Source organism: Mytilus edulis, chromosome 11 (assembly GCF_963676685.1).
Source record: "Mytilus edulis chromosome 11, xbMytEdul2.2, whole genome shotgun sequence".
NCBI classification, from domain to species: Eukaryota; Metazoa; Mollusca; class Bivalvia; order Mytilida; family Mytilidae; genus Mytilus; species Mytilus edulis.
In genome coordinates this window covers 56,199,596-56,222,919 of record NC_092354.1, presented here as the reverse complement: position 1 = coordinate 56,222,919, position 23,324 = coordinate 56,199,596, and the positions used below count along the sequence as shown (strand labels likewise).

At 30.9% G+C, this 23,324-nt stretch overlaps 1 protein-coding gene across 1 annotated transcript in view; it reads left to right on the top strand.

Annotated features, from left to right (window-relative positions):
- The first annotated feature begins 3,431 nt into the window (after positions 1-3,431).
- LOC139494401 (collagen alpha-1(I) chain-like) overlaps positions 3,432-23,324 on the top strand; it is a 39,087-nt gene continuing 19,194 nt past the window's right edge. Inside the window, exons 1-9 of the mRNA XM_071282564.1 lie at positions 3,432-3,769; positions 9,241-9,405; positions 10,522-10,567; positions 16,661-16,705; positions 18,297-18,335; positions 18,649-18,684; positions 19,810-19,863; positions 20,830-20,919; positions 21,588-21,614. Coding sequence (XP_071138665.1) covers positions 3,569-3,769; positions 9,241-9,405; positions 10,522-10,567; positions 16,661-16,705; positions 18,297-18,335; positions 18,649-18,684; positions 19,810-19,863; positions 20,830-20,919; positions 21,588-21,614 — 703 coding nt within the window. The 5' untranslated portion in view covers positions 3,432-3,568. The remainder of the gene's footprint in view (positions 3,770-9,240; positions 9,406-10,521; positions 10,568-16,660; positions 16,706-18,296; positions 18,336-18,648; positions 18,685-19,809; positions 19,864-20,829; positions 20,920-21,587; positions 21,615-23,324) is intronic.

Genomic DNA, 23,324 nt, shown 5'->3' with positions numbered 1-23,324 from the left:
GAAAATAAACTGACAACGCCATGGCTAAAAAGACAAAACAGACAAATAATAGTACACAAAACACAACATAGAAAACTGGGGTGATCTCAGGTGCTCCGGAAGGCTAAGTACAAGACTTCTTAAGTATGCTCGAATCCAAAATTTAAACAGGCCAAAACATGAAAGTACGAAGATGAAGAGCATTGAGGACCAAAAATACTTATGTTTTGCCACATACGGATAAGGTAATCTATTTCTTATTCAAATTTCTGTAGTATTACGTAGTTTTGTTAACATATAATGTATTATTATGACAATAGTAATGGTAATTTAAGTCAACACAACAGTGCTGATTACTTTGCTAGTAATACCATCGAAAAGGAAACATTCACCAACAGTATCATTGCCGCAGTAGCTGTAATTAACTCCTCATATATACCAGAATTCAACATTCTATTTAACATACGCACTTTTTGTCTATACAAAACTAATCAGTGACGCTCGAATCGAAACATTTAAAGCAATATTTTTTTTCGATACAGACTTTTTGAAAAAATCATATATGTATATATATGGATATTAAGACATAAAAAAAATTCAGGATGCAACATAGAACGACCAGCAAAGACAAAACAAATGAATTAATAGTAGCGAATGATGTAAACTTCAAAGATTTGAGATAATCAACTGTTAAATATGTGACGACATATTATTACAAAAAGAGGGGCGAAATATATCAGTAGAACAGTCAAACTCATAAATCGAAAATGCACTGACAACGCCATGCCTTAAACTGTAAAAAAGACAAACAGACAAATAATAGTACACAAGAAACAACATTGAAAACTGGATACTTAACAACACGAACCCCATTTAGGTATTCTCCCCATAAAACAAAAAATTAAGAATAGTAAACTATCAAAGAGTTTACTGATGGAATATTTTTAAGTTTCTTATTTGAAAAACTGATAGAGACATTCATTTTAAAATTTGTCATTTCAATTTTGAAATTTCTTTTTTCCCGCATACTCAAAACTTGTCATTGTAGAACTGATTTTTCAGTTCCAAGTTGACTTCTTTTTATTTCAAAGTTGATATTTCTCACTCCACCATATCACTGAGAAATGTGACACAATGAGTTAAGACTTGTTACTTTTGATCAGAGAAAGTGAATTGGAAGTGACAAATGTGAATTTGAAAGTGTCAAGTATAAAGTGTTAAAGTGTTAAAGGAGAAATGTTAACACCAAAATATACCTTCCATAAAAACATACTGTTTATATAGCTAAATCAGTTTTGTTTAGAGATTAACGGAACTATTCACATATACAAATGTGCAATCTCTGGCGAAGAACTCACATCCGTTCCGTACTTACTTCGTATCACTACACTTAATATGCATTGAAGTGTACTGAGTATACGGAAAAGAAAAGAGCGCTGTACGGATATTGACAAATGTATACCTTGAAATTAAAATTAGTTATGCTGTGGTGACAAGAGATGTATGACACGTTGATATATTTTTGTCATAATAAAAAAATAATTCTTACTTGATTCTGTAGAATTTTAAGTTTTAATTCTTATGTTAGTTTGGTTTAGAGATTAGCGGAAATATTCCGTGTACAAAAACTAAGTACCTTGTAATTAGGAGTCGTTAATTGTGGTTCCGAGAATTGTTCGACATGTTTATATTTATATTCATAATGAGATAATGTACCAATACTTCCTTTCTAGGTACAATTATGTTTAAGTTTTAGTTTCTATATAAAAAATAAAAATGCACCGAAATAGATACAATGTACATGAAATGAAAAGAATGTAGTCTGTGCAATAAAGAGGTGTATAAAATTTCATGTTTCAATTTTTGTGTTAGTGTGATTTAATTTTTTGAAAGAAGATATAAGATGTGGTATGATTGTTAACAGGTATGCATGCTCAAAAATAAATACCTTTTACATGTAATTAAACATAGTTTATTCTGTAATGACAAAAGGTTTATGACATGATGATATTTTATGTCATAATGTGACATATGTTCAAAGGTGAAATCTAACATGAAGTTTAATCATGCTTAATATTAATTTCGAAACATATAAATGACATATTATTGTTAATTATACATATCATACATATGTGTTGTTAATTATACATATCATACATATGTGTTGTTCATTACCTATTTTTTTTAACTATCGCTGTAATAGAAGTAGATAAAAAAAGTAAAATCACCAAAATACTGAACTCAAAATGGAAAGTCCCATATCTAATGGCAAAATCAAACTACAAAACATATCAAACGAATGAACATCAACTGTCATATTCCTAACTTGGTACAGGCATTTATTTTCACGGTGTAATAGCAAAACGTAAGCTAAGGAATAATCAAAAAGAACTTTTGCATTAACTCATTAATGTGTCTTTGTATGGTATTCTATAACGCCAAGTTTTCCTTCTATCTAGCATATATATCCTGTTTCTGTAATCTCCATTGAATTCTCCACTTTCATTCTTTAAGATACACTGTGTAAATGTTTGCTGATTTGTTTTCGATCTGAAGCACAAACAGCTTTAAATGAATAAGAAAAAAAAAACACCTTCAATACTGATGTTGTGAGTTTGTACCACGCTCTTGGCATGTGTTTTAGACTCCAATCTGAATTAACTGGAATTGTAATTTTTCTGTCGAAGGTCGAAGGTCGATGTGTTTCTCTCCTCTCTTTTTATTCTTCTCACAAAAACTGGCTATCCGAAAAGTACCAAAAACTCTACTAAACACCAAATATCATTCAAAAGTGCCAAACTTCATTCTTTTCAGATTCTTTCTTTGTTAAATGATTTTATTTGGATAATATATCAAATTGATTTATTAGTTATAACATACAAAATGTTCATTTCGTCACAAAATAAAAAAAAATGTCAAAGGTGGAAAGTAATTTTAATTGTTGTAGAAATGCATTAAACTGCATTTAATAGCATCTTTCTTTTTGTATTGGTCAATAATCAAAAATATCTTTTTTTTGTGTGAAATTGTGAGGCCACCGTCTTAAATTACACTTGTTTCGGTAACCACCATGTCTATTATCTATGGGTGTGTCCTAAACAGATGTTAACACGTTTGCAGTCAATATCAATTAACACTCGTTGCTATTTTTCATGACGGAAACAAAAAACTACTATTTATAGTATTAATACCTGCAATTTCCTTTGTTCAATTTACATAGTTAAAAATTTAATTGTTATCTATTTTTATATTAAAAACAAATATTCAATGATTTATTTTCAGATTAAAATAGTATAATTCCTGGACATAAACATGTATATACATACTCCCTTTGTATTTGTGAACTGTATTTACAGTTATAAAGTTTTAAGACAAATGACACTAAAGACACGACTTCAACTTTAATGCTAATTAGGAGACAAGTCTAAAATTAATTACACTTGTGCATACACCACGTGGACTGAATATTAAATACCATTAGTCCATCCCATTAGGTTTCCCTTTTAGTATCATTTATTTTAGCCGTATGGATTTTTTTCTGAGTTTGATGGCTTCGATCTAATGATTTCGATGGGATAGACAGTTATAAATGCACGAATCTGGAGATATCAAGGACGGTGGAATCCGTTCAGTGATTTTTGCCGGATCCACATCTTTATTTATAATTGTGATTTCGTTCGGAATAACGGCATATGTTCAGTTTAATGATATTTCGTTACTGAAGAATCGAGTTAGAACACTTGAAGAAACATGTTTACCAGGGTCGTCTCATACTTCTCACAGATCGTCGGTAAGTGGTGTGTTGCTCGAAGATTGTAACTCAGAAATAAGTATCAACTCGTATAACACTTGTACGTGCTGATTCTGTTTTAGATACGTAGCAAGATCTGGTAATCCTAAAAAGAGTCCAAAAGATTGCCACAAGTTTGGGGTCGCATTGGGTCCGTTAAAATGAATGTGGGCCTTCGGTTTTTTTTGCAGTTGAGGGTTTCTGTTGCCTTTATTTAATTTGTTTATCATGGGGGATTAAAACGACTGTTGTTTGCCGTTTTGTCATCTTTCAATTTTATGTCATGATTTTGTCGGTCTCTCATCGACTTATAAGTATTGCTTCTCTCTGCGATATCTTCAGCCTATATTGTAATAGCTTTTTCCTTTTATATATCTTCACATTTTTTTGTTTATTTGTGGTTGATGCCATGCCATTCGCAATATATTTAACGAGAGACAAACGTTTATAACATATGCTTTAAGCTTTAGTATTCTGCATCTTCAAAACAACCATAGTTTTACGCTTGATATGTTTCGAGTTGTATTCCATCATTCAGTTGTTAACATTTTTGATTTTTAGTCCCATTCGATTCCATGTAGAATTTGTAATATTCCTGCGCGAACAATTCACTGCTCTGTACCTTATGATTTTTATTTTTTCTATTTTTTTGTGGTTGCAAAAAGGGGACGCCAAAACCATTTAAAATGAAATTTACCTTATGGATCAAACCAAGATCGTTTAAATGTAGAGAAATGTATGAAATTAACTATGGTCAATGACTTATACGATGATGATTCAACGTTGATTCAAAGATCGTAAATGAAATTCCGTACAGTTAATATGGTATACAGGTCATCTCTATTTATCATAACCTGTACAGTCCGGCAAGTCAAGGTCATAGTTAAATAAGAGGTTCTTGAATTTCTATAATTCATATTGATACATGATAAAGCCATGCTTTTTTTGCATAATGTCGAAGATATATGACCTTGAAAATGTCAACCGGAAGTGACCGGAATCAACCCGAAGTAGGTATTGTTTGCACTACTTTTGCATATAAGTGTGTCAGTAGTCATATATTTCTTGAGGCAATTAACCGATCAAATCAAACCGGAAGTTACTGTTATCTATATTATTTAATCAGAAGTTTATATAAACATTTCATCTTTGGAATCAGTGCAAAGAAAGTATTATTTGACACCGGAATATCTTTGATTTAATCAACAGTGAATAATTTTCTACGTTATTTGATGAAAAATGTTGCATTTAATAAATCATTCTCAGAAAATATATCTGCTAAAACTAGTCTTACACTTTTTCATGCAAATTGTATTATCACAGGGATGGAAATACTTTCCATAGTTCGTTCACAAATAATATTTTTTTTTCTATTGTTTTTTTTTTTTTGTAATGTTAATTTTTACAAAAGTTATGTCTGTATTCATTGAACATATGATTTATTTGCCATTTAAGTTTATCTTTATATGTAAAACTAGAACACAACCGTGATATCGCGGGTCCGTGACTGAATTAAAGTATATATAACTATACGCAAGCCTTTTTTTAGTATTGGTATTGTCATCTGATAAAGTCATTTCGATTATAAGATACACAGTTTTCTCTGCTTTCAAATCTGTCTGTTTTGAACCCGTCAACCTGGAACTTATCAATTATTGGTAATATTAATTGTTTGGAAAACAAAAGGTCCTGTGATGGAGTATTTTTTAATCAACAGCATTGTCCTATATTAGTTATAAATAAAGTTGAATTCTTTGATTCGCTGTTTTACGTCATGCACGCTAACAAATTGAAAACTGTACCTATACGCCTTATTTTAAGTCCAGAATTTTAGTATTCGTATTATTATCTTAGAAAGTCTTACTGACAAAAATACTACAATAGGGAACAATTTGACAATGATTGAATTTAGTAGTGTCAACCTTGTGATTATGACCCGTGTATATAGCAAAATCCTAAATTCATCGTTTCGTGGTGCGCCTTTCAGATGCGGAACGAACAAATAAGGTAATAGGTAACAGGTGAATATACTATTGGTATCGGTATCGGATTCGACCCGGAACTTAATTATTGGCAATACTAATCATGTGGAAAACAAATTGGTCTGGAGTGGTGTAATTTTTAATCTACACCATTGCCCTATATTAGCTATATATAAAGTTGAATTCTTTGATTTGTCGTTTTTACCCCATGACGGCTGACAAATTGGACCTCGTCATTTTAGTATTATAGATTTAAAGACAGAAACAATCTATCTGAATCGTTCATTTGTAGAAATATAGTAATTGCCGGAATAATATTGATATGTGCTGTTTTTTCCGTAAAAAAACTTGATTGTAACTTGGCTGAATTTTATAAACCTAATTTGAAGAATACACATTATAAAGTGTACACCTATGGCTCATTACCATGAAAAAAAAGTATGAATCTTTTGTTTCTTTTATATTCGTACTTAACTCTTTGTGATTTGAGAAACGGTTTCCAAATAATGAAGCATAGTAGTATATACGCCCAGTTTTACATAAGTCCCAGGTCGACATGCATAACAAACATTTGTAGTTTGCTCGTCACGATGCAATGTATTAAATTTGTAAAAAAGTCATAAATTAAACGATATTATTAATTAAGAATAAGGTACGTTTATTGTGTATTTGTTAAACCACAAGTTCCAAAGGACACGTATACATTTTTTTTAAAATAGATATTGCAACAATCTATTATGCGGTTCTACTGAATAACTACTTAGATATTTGTTTACACTTGAGCCTGCCAGGCAAACGAACAGTTTCCCCGAAATTGATAGGAAAACGTGCAGCGTAAATACACGACACATCCAATCCAAATAACAGCAAATAGGTTTTTGATTATTTATTTTTTTTTTGGGGGGGAGGGGGGGGGGGGGGGGGGTTGTTTCTTCAGATTATTGAAAATTTCTGACTTTCAATTAAAAAAGTAACAAATTACACGACATAAAACCCACATGACACAATCGTTAGTATTTGATTTTTTAAAATTTAATGGAAATATCAATCAAAGCCCTCTTTTAATGGAGTGATCAAAAATATTAAGCAAAGTAGCTAATAAAGGTCAAAGGCATTTGTGAATTATGCACACAAATTGGGAATGCAATTGTTTTATCCCAATCTTATATACAGTTAAGCAAGCTTATATGAACAATTCATTGGAAAATCGAAAAAAGTAAAACATATAATCTGATTACGTTATTGGTGACTATCAGTAAAACAAAGGTTAAAAGATGAATTTATCTCATGATAGATTCTAGAAAAAGTCACATTATGTCCTCGTATTATAGAAACCAACACATAACATTTTTGTCACAGTAGTACTCTATTTGAAATACGTAGATGCGGTATGCATGCTCATGAGACAGCAACATGTATCTAATAAGCATCTGATTGTTAACAGCTGTAGGCTATCGTGAATGAGTCAAATAATGGCAATAGTAGTATACTTCTGATTAAATTTAAGCCATATTGTATAGTATTATAGGTTCTACAATATCCAAATGACATACTATTTCAAAAAGCTTCATTTAAAACGATTAACAACAAGATTTAAAGTAGAAAACAACCAACGAAAACCAATAAATAACAATTTTTCTGAGGTTGAGTTTGAATACATTGTCATTTAAGCAGTAGCTGGACTAAAGAGGTGAAGGTAACAACGCAGTTAGCTAGATTTCAATATTCTTTGATTTTGTATTCGTGTGTTTGACGTATGACAAAGAAAGTAATTTTCTACACATTAAAATAAAAAAGTGAATAACAAAGGCTAAACAGTATTTATATACTCGGTGATATAGACTTAAGACTATTAACGTAAGGTTAACAAATCGAACGCACCACACACACCTTCAGATGTGAATCCTATTTATATCTAGAGTAAAACATTCTTGAATGTTGGGAAGAGGTATTCAAACCTACCCAATTCAACGTGAATTGTTTAAAGATTTTGGCTTTCAATGAAAAGAAGATTAGAATAAATGTTAACATATATTTTGATATTTCGTATTATAAATGGAATATAGTTTCCTTTAGAATTTCTTCTAATAAAAACAACTTGTTTGAAATTATAGATATTTTAGTGGTAGCTGTACTTTTTTTAATGATCTTTCACATATAAATGTAAGCGGAAAGCTGAGTATTGGTGTTTCGTTAGTATCAATAATGTAAACTCTTTAAACTTACACTTTCTGCACTAAACTGGTCGTTATTTATTAAACATGCTTCATTATATTTAAGATTTGTATTACAGACTTGGCTTGCAATGTTCAAGTTAACTTTTCTCATAAACTGGCGACGATCGTCATTAGTAAACATTATAAAGGTCTTCACTTCTGAAGCAAATATGATATATAATAATTTTTAATGATTTTTCACATATAAATCTAAATTCAAAGCTGAGAATAAATTTTACATTAATGTCACCTAAAGTCAATTATGTTGCAACGCTTACAATTTATTTTAAGCGTTTGGCAATGAAATTATGTTCCACGTTCTAAACATGCTGTTATAAATAAATCAAATATAAACTTGGCACGCAAACGTTGAAACCAAGTATTCGCATATCCGAGGTTTGTCGCACCGTTAACCTTTAGCGAAATATTCTGCTCTGAAACTACAAGATCAATATTAAAAGTTGCTTGCACATGTTTCTGTAGTGATAAGTTTGAAAACATATCTAATAATCCCTCTTTGCCAATCAACATGGCCAACATGACTAATCTAACAGCATAGTGTTTGCATGATTTTAGGAAGATTTCTAAATATCTCACTCTTACATCATAAACTGCTATTCAGTTTGACGTTCTACTTGTTACTTATAAAAGCTAAGTCGCTAATGTGTCATCAACCTTGGATACAAAGGTAATTTGAGGCGTAAACGGCACGGTCTTTTTAACACGTACATTCCTTCAAAATGTACCCACGAAGAGTTGAAATAGAATATTAAATCAAATTTAGATTATAGTCTCTTTTGCTTCGGTACATGTTCGTAAAAGTCAGTCGTAAAAGTCTGGCAACGCCTCCACGAGCTCCTGTTTGAATCGAATTGAGCTTCGGATCACTTCATTAGTCACAGCACTATAAATGTTGGGACTATTTCGAAACATCCGACTCAACTTAATAAACAATCGCTATTCAGGTTGATATTGTACTGGTAAAACTAAAGCGACGTCAAAGATGTGACGTCGAACTTTGATACAAAGGCATTTTGAGACATAACCAGTCCCCTGGTCATTTCTACACATGTTTGTAGAGTCCCTCAAGTCAGTGATATTGTGTTTTCCTATTTTAAACTAGGTCCTACAGACTAGCTTGCAGTTTATTGACATAGCTCCATATACCCTCTAGGTCGTTTGTTTTTCAATATTTGATACATACAATTCTTAAGAACCTTATAAACGTAAACAGATATAATCAATAAATAACTATAATTATATATTGTTTCAGAGATCCATTCCAGATTCAAATTTAGACATAAAGCTGTCGTCAAACGAGTTTGCAAAGTATGTAGCTAATGTTACTAAATTAAGAGAAAAACTTAAGGACGTCAAGAAACGGTCTACAAGTCCTGGAGATTTAGAATGGGCAATACAAGCTATAATTGACGCTCAGGTAAGTTTTTTTTTATTTCGAGTTATATACTCTTAGAAGAATAAATTAAAATCAGTAATGCAACAGTTGCACGCAAAAGTTTTCAGAAAGACCATGCAAATACATTGTCATATCAAGAAACGATGATGAGTTTTACGTCATATCAAGAAACGATGATGAGTTTTACGATTACCAATAAAATGCGAGAATCTTCTGAAAAAGAGAGGTAAAAGATACAAAAAGGACAATCAAACTTATAAGTCGAAAATAATCTGACAACACACTGGCAAAAACATAATGGACAAACAGACACACAATAGTACACAAAACACAACATAGAAAATTAAAGACTGATCAACGAGAAGGATAAGCAGATCCTGTAAATGATAAAAGAAGAACTGACCCACACCATGCTTTAGTATAAGAAACCTAGAACAAGTACTGTAGACTTTGTATGACGGTGATATGGACTAAAATATTTGAAAGATACACTTCACAAAATTAAAATTGAGTGACACAAATCAAGCCCGAACTAGGGTTAAACGATGTCGCTCTTTAGGGTAAGACATATCTGCTCGAATAGTAAGTCTTTGGTCAGATTGGTCAATAGCTGCCTTTAACCTGTACACACCAACTCCATACTGAAGTGCTACCTAACTTTAGTAACGGTACGGAATTTACTGCAGGCAAAATGTCTGAACAGTACTGAATTACCCGCAGTTGATTACCATTAAAATTGACTAAATCATTTATTGTCATACTTTTATATCCTAAATAAAGGCAACAGTAGTATACCGCTGTTCAAAACAAATAAATCCATGGACAAAAAATAAAAATCGGGGTAACAAACTAAAACCGAGGGAAACGCATTAAATATAAGAGAAGAACAACGACACAAAACTAAAATGTAACACACACAGAAACGGACCAAGCATCAGACAAAATCCCACGAGAATAACAAATATAACATCAAAACCAAATACATGAATTTGGGATAGACAAGTACCGTGACACGTCATACCAAAATGACCATTTCAAACTAAATCCCGTTGACTAGTGCATGCTTTGATCGTAGCATACGTTTACGTCTTCTATTTTGGATGTTTGTCCTATTCTTTTCTTTTTGGTGTTTTCTAGGCTGATGTTGTCCATACGTATTGTACAACGAAAATGTGTTTACCAGGTAATTATGTATTTTATTTCTATATTGATATCAAAAACAATAATTTATTTATATAATTTTTTAATTATTTCATCAAGAGTTATTTAAAAAAAAGTCTTAGATGTTCCAAATGTTACTGTAAGATATAACACTTAACCAGTGTTGACATTAAAAGTTTTTGTTAAAAGCTAACACATTTAGAGTAAGACTTTGGTGAGTGTGCTTGCTTTGTATATTGTACGATTGTAATTTGGATAACAGTCAATCAAATTTAGATATAATATGTACAGGTTTAACTATGCCCTTTTCATCTTTATTGTTTAAAGATGTCAATACTTATTACAATGCTTGTGCTAACGTTTACACAAACAAAGCAAGTAAGCCCAGTAAAATTTCATTTACAAGCATAAGGAAATTCGCTTTATTAAAACGATATGATTTGGTAACAAATTGGTTCTTAGGAATCAACTGCACATAAATGAAATCTAACATAATCATTTTACTCTATTTTCTTGTCAGAGAGTGTTCTATTTTCGATTACAGTACATCCTATCCATTCGAAATTGTATACATATCATATACACAGCAAGTTTATAACCACGAAAACTTTACTGTTTCAATCACATTTGTAAGAGATAACCCTTGACAAACATGATATTCGAATAGAAGACTTTTTGTTTCCATCAACCTATTACGAACTGTTTGAAATTGGTGTGGGGTTTAATAATTCTATTAAAAAGGGTCTCAAATTAATCATTGATTCCCGTCAATGAATTTATTGTAAACTTTGTTGACAAGCTTAGGCTAATGATTACAGTTTCAACACTATAACTTGTATGGTTATGAAATATGACTAATAGTGGAATAATTTCATTGCAAAATATTCAATCCGTTAGAATTATAAGGATGAAATAAGCCGTATCGTTTGGCCACCTGTGAGACACGACTGTGTTTTCAAATAAATACTACTATTTATATTTGAATGATAATGTGCTTTTAGTAATTATGAAGTCGTTATGCAAATGTTATTTTTAACGACGTATATAATTAATTCATCTCTTTGTGACCACTATATATAAACATACTTTTGCAACTAAAGTGATATTAATTGTCCAACTGCTTCGGGCACATTTGACCTCAAATTTTAACTATTTCTTGCAAGATTTGAGACAATACCCTTTATATACATTTTCATTAGAGTTTTGTGGCGTTACAAATACTGACAATTAAAACAGAGCAGTTTTAATAAGTCAAACTTTATTTAGTCTGCTATCAATTTTAAAATGCATGGGTTGCAATGCTTTAACTGTATGTTCGGATCCACGGATCATTTAACATTTATTTTTAGAAATGTGTTGAATCAAAATAGTTTTGATCACAATACACCATATGATAATGCATTAAAAAATGAATATTAATCTTGTTAAAGTCGTTATTTATCACAACATTACAAAGAAAAAGATAAAAGCAATATTCAGCCTGAAATGTTACTAACATGACTTTAGGTGTCAGACCACCAATTACTCCCTCCAATTTAGAACGTATGTAAAAGTAGTCCTACTTTGACACAAAATAGTGCTTTTGATGTCATTGTTTACTTAAACTAACAAACAAATTTGCAGAAATGAAACTTTTGGTGAAAGGGAAATATATTTAGACCATTTTGAGCCAAAATTCACTTGTCTATGAGTTTGCATTAAAAATTCAGGATTAATGCGCTACATAGTACACTAATTTAAGATTTCCAGAAAACCGGGAGTTTTTTTGGTAGTACCTGTCTTTTCAAAATCAGAAATTTGTTACAAGACTTTAAACATTGGTTGAAAATTGGCATGTAGGAAGGTGATACATGTACAATTCAGGATATACCTGGTTTCCTTGAAGTTAAACTTAAGGTAAAATATTTAGAAAGCTGTGAAAATTGCAAAATTTGGTTGAACAGATAGGGATTTTTAATTGGTGGTCTGACACCTTAAGGTCACGTGGAAAGTCATGCTGCTTAACATTGGAGTTTTTATACGAGATACAATAAATCTTTATTAATTTATGCAATTTTTTGTAGTGATGCATAATTGTAATAATAGTTATCATATTAACTTTTGATAATATAAGCATTTATAACTTATAAATAACAATAAAACTGACATCCCATGAATTTTGATAATAAAAAAAGTTGCAGACTAATGTCTCTGCATTTAACAATGTTTAACATTAATAAAGAAAGTTCTGATCTTAAATGTTAACCTGTCGAAAATCATCATTCGTACAATTTTTTTTACATTTGAATCCTAAAATTAAAATATATAGTTATGAATATATTCATTAACGTCCTTTCTGGTTTATGTTAGATGTCAGCAGTTTTTGTCTTACACAGCTACTTTTGCATAGGTACTATTTCTGTACTGAAAATCTGTAGTACTGGAAATTTGCTTTTAATATTTAGTACTATTTCTTTACTTTAGAATTATTGTAATACTAAGGTACTTGTTAATTCCAGTACTTGATTTGAACTTAAATTATTAGTATAAAATAATACCAAAAATTATCACAGCATTCCATGGTGGAACATTATAACTTTAAGAAATTTGAAATAGACAAACTTTCAAAATGCTGAAAATGTAACCGTGCAACCAAAAATTGTAGTACTTAAATTTCAAGTACAAATCAAGTACTGTAAAATACAGGTACCTAAATTTTACAATAATTCTTAAGTAACAAAATAATACTGAACATCAAAAGTAGATTTCCAGTACTACAGATTTTTGGTACAGAAATAGTACCTATGCAAAAGTAGCTGTGTAACTTTTTCTTACTTATCATCTAAATAAAAATATTTATCATAAGGTTTTAACTACCTTTCATTTAATGACTATTGCAAAGTAACTGACATTGTTTTGCCATTGATACTTAAAAAGAGTGAAAAAGAAACCTTACCCAAAAAGTTTCCCTAAAATCATATTTAATAGGGTGAAAGATAAACAATGCACATGTTTTACAAAATAAATTGGGATATTGCTGTTGTTCAGATACAGTTTCAACAAAACAATGATTTTTTTAATAACAAATGACATGACTGCAATGAAAAACTTAAAGAAAAAAAGGAGTGGGAAAAAACCTAACCACGATGATTTGTCATAAGCAGGTCTCTTCATAGATGTTGGGAAGGATCTGACAAAGCCCCATTTACGTTTAAATAACTTAGAATTGTTTTGATGATTGATAGATTGAGTGGTGTTAACCTAAACACCACTATCAGGAATGTAGTGCTATTTCATATCGATCAATTTTTTTTTGTGGAGGACGTCAAAGTACCATAAGAAAGCCACCGATCTTCGGAAGAACAAAAACTGACAATCCCAGTTAATAGTGTTGGAGTCGAGAGCACCTGTTATATACTGCAGGAATGATAGATTATGTATACCACTCGACCGACTAGGCCCTTCTAACAAAAAATTCATAAATACATTATAATATAATGCAATATAATCTTCACCTGTTTTTTTGTTGTCATTTTAACATATACATGTAGTATTTAAAGATTAAAGGGACTGCTTACCTTGCAATAATGTAGTATATAAGTGAAGATATAAATTATTTCTATTGTGTAGAAAGGTTTCTTCCTATCGTCTTCGGTTTACAACGAGTAGACTCGTTGTCAATTAAGTGGAAATGTAAACAATTGTCCTTAAGGAAAGAAATTTAGCTACATAGTAGCTTTAATCCCATTTTTTACTCACCATTTTCTTCTGAATTCCAAAAATACAACAGTTAATTGCAATCCGTTTCGTTGGTTGATAAAGTTTTATTTTTTTTATAGAATTCTTTTTTTAAATTTACCTTTTTATAAATACTTTTTTCCGAAATCATTACTTACCGTTTAAAGTAAAAATGCCCCTCTCAAAGGTGTTTAATGTGTTATCAGTCGATATTAGCTCCGTAGAGTAGGATAGCTAGTGTGCTAGATGAGCTTTGAAAATGGACAATAAAACCTTATTTTTACTTCCTTCACTGGCTTTGTTTAGATATCAGAAAAAGGTAAATATTTCTTAAATATTCTTAAGCTTAATCTATGTTAAATGGTTTAAATAAAACTATCTCTTCCTTACAAAAACATCCTATTAAGTATTATTTATAGTAATATTTTGTGATAAATCATTGTAATTTTTTAATTAACCATATAATTATTTGGACAATAATTATCTATTATTTATTACCTTAAGTTATGGTAATTGGTTTGTTTACGGGCAGTTTCATTATGTTCTTTCTCATTAATAAAACTGTCATGTTGCAAATTATACTTAACTTTGTTTATGCACACCTTTTGTATATAATTTACAAGTTATGCAAAAAAAAGTCTTGTTTTTATTTTTTGTTTCTGTTTTAAATTTGACTTAATTGATGTTTTTAGTACATCCAGGATGCATCTTTTCAAAGTCTGTCTTACATTTTGTTCTATTATCCGTACAATAAAGAGGAATCTGCTATTATGTAAAGAACATAGAAATGTTAGAGAGATAATCCATCCTTTTGATTTGTCTTTTTACTCCTTTATCAATCGTTGGATGCTGATGGTTTGGCGGAAATGAGATTCATGAAATGCAATTTATTTTAAATTGAAAAATAGTAAACAATAACGCATACACATCTAATATATTTCGAAGTTAAGTATCATGTTCATTACCACTGAACTAGTATATATGTTTGTTAAGATGCAAGCTGGATGGAAGACCAATTGGTGGTCTTCGGCTGTTATCTGCTCGGTCCGGTTGTTGTCTCTTTGACACATTCCCCATTTCCATTCTTAATTTTACATGTATTTACACCTAGCTATTTAAATAGTTACATAAGCTTAATATATCTGTAGTATAGATATTTACATATTTGTGATCAGAGTTTTATGTCACTTACATATAACAAAAATTGTTTTCTGTTATTGTTTTTTTTAAAAAGACTTTGTTTTTAATTTTAAAATTCATACTTCTACACTCTTTATTTTACTGTCAAAGAAAAATACCATGTGTTATGTGTAGCTGGTTTTGCATATATTATATACATGAGCTTTTTTTTATGTAAATCTATTCGTCCATTCAATTCATTGTATGAGCTGTTTTCTAAAGTATTCCTACCAATAATAGTAAAAAGTACAGCGATGCATTTTTGTTAAACATGCTAGAGTTTGAATAGGCGTAACTAGAAATCAGAAACATTTTATTTTTGTCATCTTTTTTGGATCTATTGTTTTATAACATAAACAATCGAAAGATCTAGGGACAACATAAGATTTAACACATATATCAATCGATTAGTTTTAGTAGTTTAAATAAAAGAGATTTTATTTTGAAGACGTTTTATATCGATCAGATGGGTAAATCTCTTTTCCTCTGATTTTTATGCTTTTTATAGCTTTCTTAAACCACTGTCCCGGGGTTTGGCCAAGCAACTAGCTTAACCTCGCTACATAATATTCACCTGTCTCAAGTCAGGAACTTGTAATTCGCCGTTTCAGAATCTAAAGAATCATGGGTAATTTCATTGTTCGTACCCCAAAATGAAAATAACGCCACGTCATTGGTTAAATTTCCATTGTTTATGACATTTTTAACCAATCAGGACGTTGTGGTGTACACTTTTGAAAATATTACCCAGGATGCATTAGATTCTGAAACGGCGAATTAAGTGGTTGTTGTGTATCGATGGAAATCATATTTGGTTTTTTCATTGTTTAACACACATGAGGCCGTTAGTACTCTCGTTGGATTGTTTTAATGTTGTCATTTCGTGGCGTTTAAAAGCAAAATTTCCTCATTTTTGAAGGCTGTACGATGAATTATAAATGTGAACATCTATGTCAATTGGTCTCTGGTGGAAAGTTGTCTCCTTTGCAATCATGCCAAATTTTTCTATTTTTATTATCAATCATATTATACTTTATAAAGATATATGATTATTAATGCATCTCAATTGCAACATAACCAAGTTGTATGCAAAAGCACAATACACACATCTGTAATATCAGTAACTACAAGCTGAGGGGAAATTATGAAGTATACTAAATTTTAAGACCCAAGGATTTTTTTTTTTTATTTAACTTCTCACTCTTGTAATTATTTGCAGGTCCGATAGGTCCAATTGGCCCAGCAGGTCCTCAAGGAAAACCAGGTATATAAATCATATCAATAATCGATAGGAAAATTAAATAAAATTATATAAACTCAACAGAGATAGATGAATTGAGGAGAATACAGACGGAAACCCAGTGGAAATAGAACAAAAGAATCGAAGCTCTATGTTAGAGAAGGCGATAAATGCTTACTGTAATGTTCTCTTTAGTAACAAAATTTTTAAAAGTTAATAGAAACAAATAAAACGACGATTTTCTTCTCAATTACGAAGTGTTTTTTTTTAAAAACACCATTTGCATAAGTTTTCATTTATGTATTACACAGTAATGCATAATAATTAGATATCAAGTCGACGACATGGGTATCTATTAAGTTGGATGTAGAAAATGGATAACCTCCGCTTTTTAATTTTTTTTTTACCACGAACGGATAACATATCAATCTATTAGTTCAGTAATTTTCGTGTCTGTCCTTCCATTTTGTGACTCAAGAGAAAATTCCAAAAAATGGGTAACAATTGTATCGAAAAGAGAAAAGTTAGTGCACCTTTTTATGTTAGGGCATGTTTGAGGTGTATAATTTGTCTTTAAAACGCACAAAGCAAGAGTATTTGGTATACCATCTCGCTTCAGATTCTATCATTTTTATAAATCAAAGTTACAGGTTGATTTTATAACATAAAAATATCACAGTACGAAAGATGAGATATATGGGTCAAGTGAAATACCTATCTAATGAATCACAAAAACAGTATAGGTGTGTTCGAATAGCTTTTTTTTTTTTAAAGTACGTGACGACAGTCTTTTAAGTTGGATAATGAAAATGCATATCTTCGAAAAAATATAATTTGTGTGTGTGATAACTATGGTTTTGTAATCTTCAACCAATGAAAATGTTTAGTCTGCCATTCCACGAAATATTTAATCAGATTTTTTTTTTAAAGGTTTAAGAATTTTCGAAAATTCCACCTGACAACCGATCAGACACTAGTTTTAAGTTGAATCAATGCAATCAAGATCATTTACTGATGCTCATTGGCTAGAAGATACATTTGTCTTTTAAAATACAACTGAAATATAAGGATCGTAATGGTGCTATTTTGTTAAATTTGTCGGTTTTCAAGAGCAAAATTGGCAGCGCGTCATCTCTACCATGGCTTCTATTTCTACGATTATGAAAATGAACCGGCGAAATGGGGAGATAATTTTGCCGAAGTAGATTCCTGACTGAATATATGAATGATAAAATAACATTTTCATATTATTGATTAATTGATCGATTGTTGCTTTTTACCATTCAGTGGCAGTATAGATGACTGCAGTTTTAAACATTCTTAATAAATTTTGTCCATATGAAAAAATTCGATACATCTTGTCATTGTTGCTTGATTAATTTGTGAGTACAGCATACAATTTATACAAATTTCTATAACAAAAAGAAAGCAAGAATATAACGAATTTGTATCTCATGTTCAGCAACTAATAAATTGTGTCAATCTTTCTAAAGAAGGATATCATCAGTACAAACTTTATTGTTCATTAAAATATTCACCACAAAGTACAAAAATAAATAAATAAATAGATCAGTTGTTTATACATTAGAACTTACATGTGATACTAATATTTTAGGTTCAGGAGGCGCAACACCAGGACCAAAGGGAGATCAAGGTAAGATTCTTTACAATTCGCATGTACATGTATGCAACTTTTGTGTTTCTATAAAGTTATATTGATACATGATTATCCCCAAAACATCAACGTTTACTAATTATTTCAACAAGACACTTGTATTAAAAATTATTAATTTTAGCCAATCATTCTATTGCAACAAAGGATAAGTTAGTTCAAACTGACTTTTAAATTGAAAATGAGGAATTCAAGAGTATTTTATTTAGATATTGCAACAGGAGAGATACTTAGATTTTATATACTATCGTTGACATGAGTTTTCAGGAAACTAATCATTTGTCTACTTCCACAGGAAAACCAGGAGCGGATGGAAAACCAGGAATTAAGGGTAAATAAATATGCTGTATTGTACTAACATTGCAATTGAAAAAATCCAAAAGATTCATTTAAGGATGTTCGCTACTCTGTTAAAAAATAACAAGCTTTTTAAAAGACTATTATGAATTGATAGTATATTAATAAAGAAACTAAAAAAAGTAGAAAAAAATTGAGGGTACGTGTGCTCGTTTTCGAGATATAAGCCATTGAAAATTTGGCGGGAAATAATTATCTCTACATTTTTCATATATCTAACATTGGCACCTTATTTGTTTCAAAAAATATGAAAAAATAACAAGAATTTTATAAGATTTTGAAATATGGCTTTTTAAACTTTATGTAATAAAATTATGAAAAGAAAAGTAGGGGTTAGCGGGACAATTTTTTTAATGACAATACATGTATAAAACCAGTGGATTCCGAAAATCTGGCAAAAAATCAAAAAATGGAGGAGCAAACATCCTTAAAGTAGAAAAAAAAAAAAAAAACAAAGACCGAGCTCGTCAGCGTATTTATCCATTAGTTCATGCTTCGTTACGTGAAAGAGGGACGAAAGATACCAGAGGGCGAGTCAAACTCAAAGAATGAAAATAATCGGAAAACGCCATGGCTAAAATAAGAAGATAAACAAACAAATAATAGTACAGAAGACACAACATTGACAACTTTTTACTAAGCAACACGAACTCCACCAAAAACTGAGAGTGATTTAAGGTGCTCCGGAAGGGTAAGCAGATCCTTGGCCACATGTGGCACCAGTCGTGTTGCTTATGTAATTACCAATTCAGTAAAAAGTCTTATTCGGTAGGTCACATTCGTGAAAAGGGAAGGGTATTATAGTTACGATATAAGGAACATATTCGATATCATATGTGAAATGTATTTAGAAACTCGACGTAAAATTGAAAGTCACTGCTTTCTAGAGGTATACTGGCAGGAATGTTCAACGTTCAAAACAATATTTTAGCCTTTCGATTGAACAAGATAAGTTATGTAACCTAGCCAAACACAGGAAAAACATCGGGTTTTGTATAATAATACAGTATCAGTATACTACATATGTGCTGTCAGTTTGATACCATTATTTTTTAATTGTCATTAGAATGAATCATTTCACTTTCAATATTAATTTCAGGTAGTCCCGGGACGGATGGAAAGATTGGACCAGTAGGCCCAGCAGGAACACCAGGTATACAAATATATAAATATATTATTATATATTATAGTAATACAAGACAAAAACATGTTGTATCTTGATGAAAAAAAACGATCTGCATAACTACTTTTGCACATTTACTGTTTTAGAACTATAACTTCGAAGGACTTCAAATGCACCAAAATTTAAGAAATGATGAACTGTATACACACTATTGTACACTATTGTTTAATTACAAGTAGATATAGGAAGATGTGAGTGCCAATGAGACAACTCTCTATCCTAATAACAATTTTTTTTAAAGTAAACCATTATAGGTCAATGTACGGCCTTCGACACGGAGCCTTGGCTCACACCGAACAACAAGCAATAAAGGGCCCCAAAATTACTAGTGTAAAACCATTCAAACGGGAAAACCAACTATCTCATCTATATTAAAAAAAAAACGAGAAACGAGAAACACGTATAAATTACATAAACAAACGACAACTATTGTACATCAGATTGCAAACCTGTGTACATGTAACTGTACCAACTGTGTACTTCGGGAACTTGTGTACTATTATTTGTTTGTTTGTCTTTTTCATTTGTAGCCATGGCGTTGTCAGTTTATTTTCGATTTATGAGTTTGACTCTGGTATCTTTCGCCCCTCTTTCATTTATGAGATACTATAGGGGAATAATCAGCTAATTGTTTTATCTTATAGTAATGATAACTATAATGTGAAACAAATCTCAGTCAAGGTGCTGTTATAATTAGTTTCTGACCTGGTGCAAAAAGCTATTGTCAATTCATGATAATACGCAGTTAACATACAAAACTGTGATTGAAACTGGTGAAAACCGTTTATCACAAAGTTTTGCTTTCGAAATAGTAGTATGATATTGCACTTCGAAGACTACTCTTAATATTATGAACATTGTCAGTCATTTTTTCTCTATGGTCGGATTGTTGTCTCTTTGACACTCTCAATTTTAAAATATTTCTATATATTTTAGGATCACCGGGTAAAGATGGAAAAGTTGGACCTGCAGGACCAAGAGGTGCACCCGGATTACTTGGTCCACAGGGACCTAGTGGCAAAAATGGTATGATACATGATCAAGACAATTAAAATATCTAGAGCACATGTGCATAATTAAACAACAAACTACTTGTAAATAGATATAGAGGATGTGATATGAGTGCCAATAAGACAACTCTCCATCCAAATAAACTCATCACAGATGCTTATACCATATCTTCTTATATCTATAAAACAGTACATATGGCATTCTTGTGTTATTTTACTAGCTATTTCTAATTACACAATATTGCAAAATCGCTTTTAGTGACTATCTTGATCGAAAAACATAAAATTGGTCCAACAAACATCATTCCATGCATAGAAAAAATGCGATATCATACATTTCATACTTAAACACATAATAGTAGTAACAATGCATGTTGTTTGATTGCCTATAAGACAACTATCCAACAAAGTATACATAGTGGCAAAATAAACAGTAATATATAACAATACGACCTTCAACAATAAATTAAACCTATGCTGTGTAGCAAAATTTAAAACACATATAAAATTGTGAAATAATTTAAACGAGAATGCCTACAACCTTACTTACAAACAAACAAGAAACGAGAAAGAATGATAATCTAATAAAAAGGAATAAAGGAAGATTTTAAAGAATTTTTAGATAGACGTATGGAAATTTTTAACGTGTTGTTTCCATATGTAATATTTACTTAATATTTGTAGGTATGCCTGGGATGAGGGGGTTAACTGGCAAGTAGTAGTTACGCATTTCATAGAACCATATATATATAAAACAAATAGTTGAAGGCAATAATGTTAAAATAATCTTATACTTCGTCTATTTTTTCTCCTATATACATAGAACGAAATTCAAAACAGTGGGACAATTTAGGTGAACGTTTGTATGTAACGACCAATGCTCACTATGTACTTTTTAAAGACACTTAAACTATGGGGTCACCAAAGGTTCTCAACACCTAAATAAAGTAATTCGAAAAATTAATCAGAAATAACACGATATTTTGATTTATATCAACTATATAAATCAAAACACAAAGGTTATTCCTGATTAATTTTTCGAATTATTTTATAATTAAAGGCGTTAAGAAACCTTTGGTGACCCCACAGTTTAAATGTCTATCGTAGGTACGTCGTGAACAGTGGTCGTTACAGACAAACGTTCAAGTAAATTGTCCCAGTCAATGGATGATTTTAATGTGTCAATCAATGGCCAAAGCTACACTGTTTTGAATTTCATTCTATGGATTCTCCACTTACGATAGAAGAGGGGAATAATGCTTTCTGGTCTGTATGTCTATCCAATATTCCGTTTGTTCAGTATAAGGTTAAAGATTTGTGTCTTGTAGTTTATTATTAAAGAGAGACGAAAGATACCAGAGGGACAGTCAAACTCATAAATCGATAATAAACGGAAAAAAAGGAAAAAGACAAACCGACAAACAATAGTACACATGACCCAGCATAAAAAACTAGAGAATAAGCAACCAAAAACTAGGGGTGATCACAAGTGCTCCGGAAAGTAAGCAGATCCTGCTCCGCATGTGGCACCCGTCGTGTTGCTCATGTTATAACAAATCCGGTAAATCGTTTTATTCGGTAGTTCACATTCATGAAAGGAATGGGGATTGTATGTTCAATATGGTGGGATCTGATGACATTTTCTGCAATAAACGAGTTTGACCCTGATATCAGTTTTCACACAACACAGAAATAAGATAGTGCGACCGGGCATGATGTAATATGAAGACACACTTGTATTCTTGCTGATTCCGTATTATAATTCATTTTCATTCATTTAAAGGCAGGCCAGGAAAATCAGGTGAATTAAGCTGCTTAGCCATATTATCTAATCATACATATATACACCAATGCTGTAACTTATTTATAAGAACAGATTGCAGTAATCGTGTATTGAACATATACTCCTGCCAAGTAGGTACACAGAAAGCTATAGTTATTGTTGTAATTTGAAATGAATTTGATTTGCAGGTTTATACAAATTAAAAGTCGTGAGTGAATTTTCATGGTTATGTATTTTCAAATATGACCATCAATCAATATGTATCTTTTGTCTAAAATATGAATATAAACAATGAATAAATATCATGCGAGGTTTTCTGTGTGTTTGATTTTAAATTATCAACATCATGCTTTTGTTTTGACGAAATAATTTTTGGTGGTTTTTATAGTTACAAGTATATCATTTACTTTTTTGGGTGAGGGGACAGAGGTCCAAACAAGCTGGGTAATAATAACTGCCAATGAAATTTATGAAATTTGAATGTTATGATATAATAAATTTACCTTTGATGTTTTGAGGACTTTGTCCAAAAGAAATGGTTATCTATAAGATATCATTAACACGTAATATTGCTCTTATAGAAATGTTTGGAAAATCACTCAAAAAAGAAAGAAACCTTTTATTTTACTAATTTTACA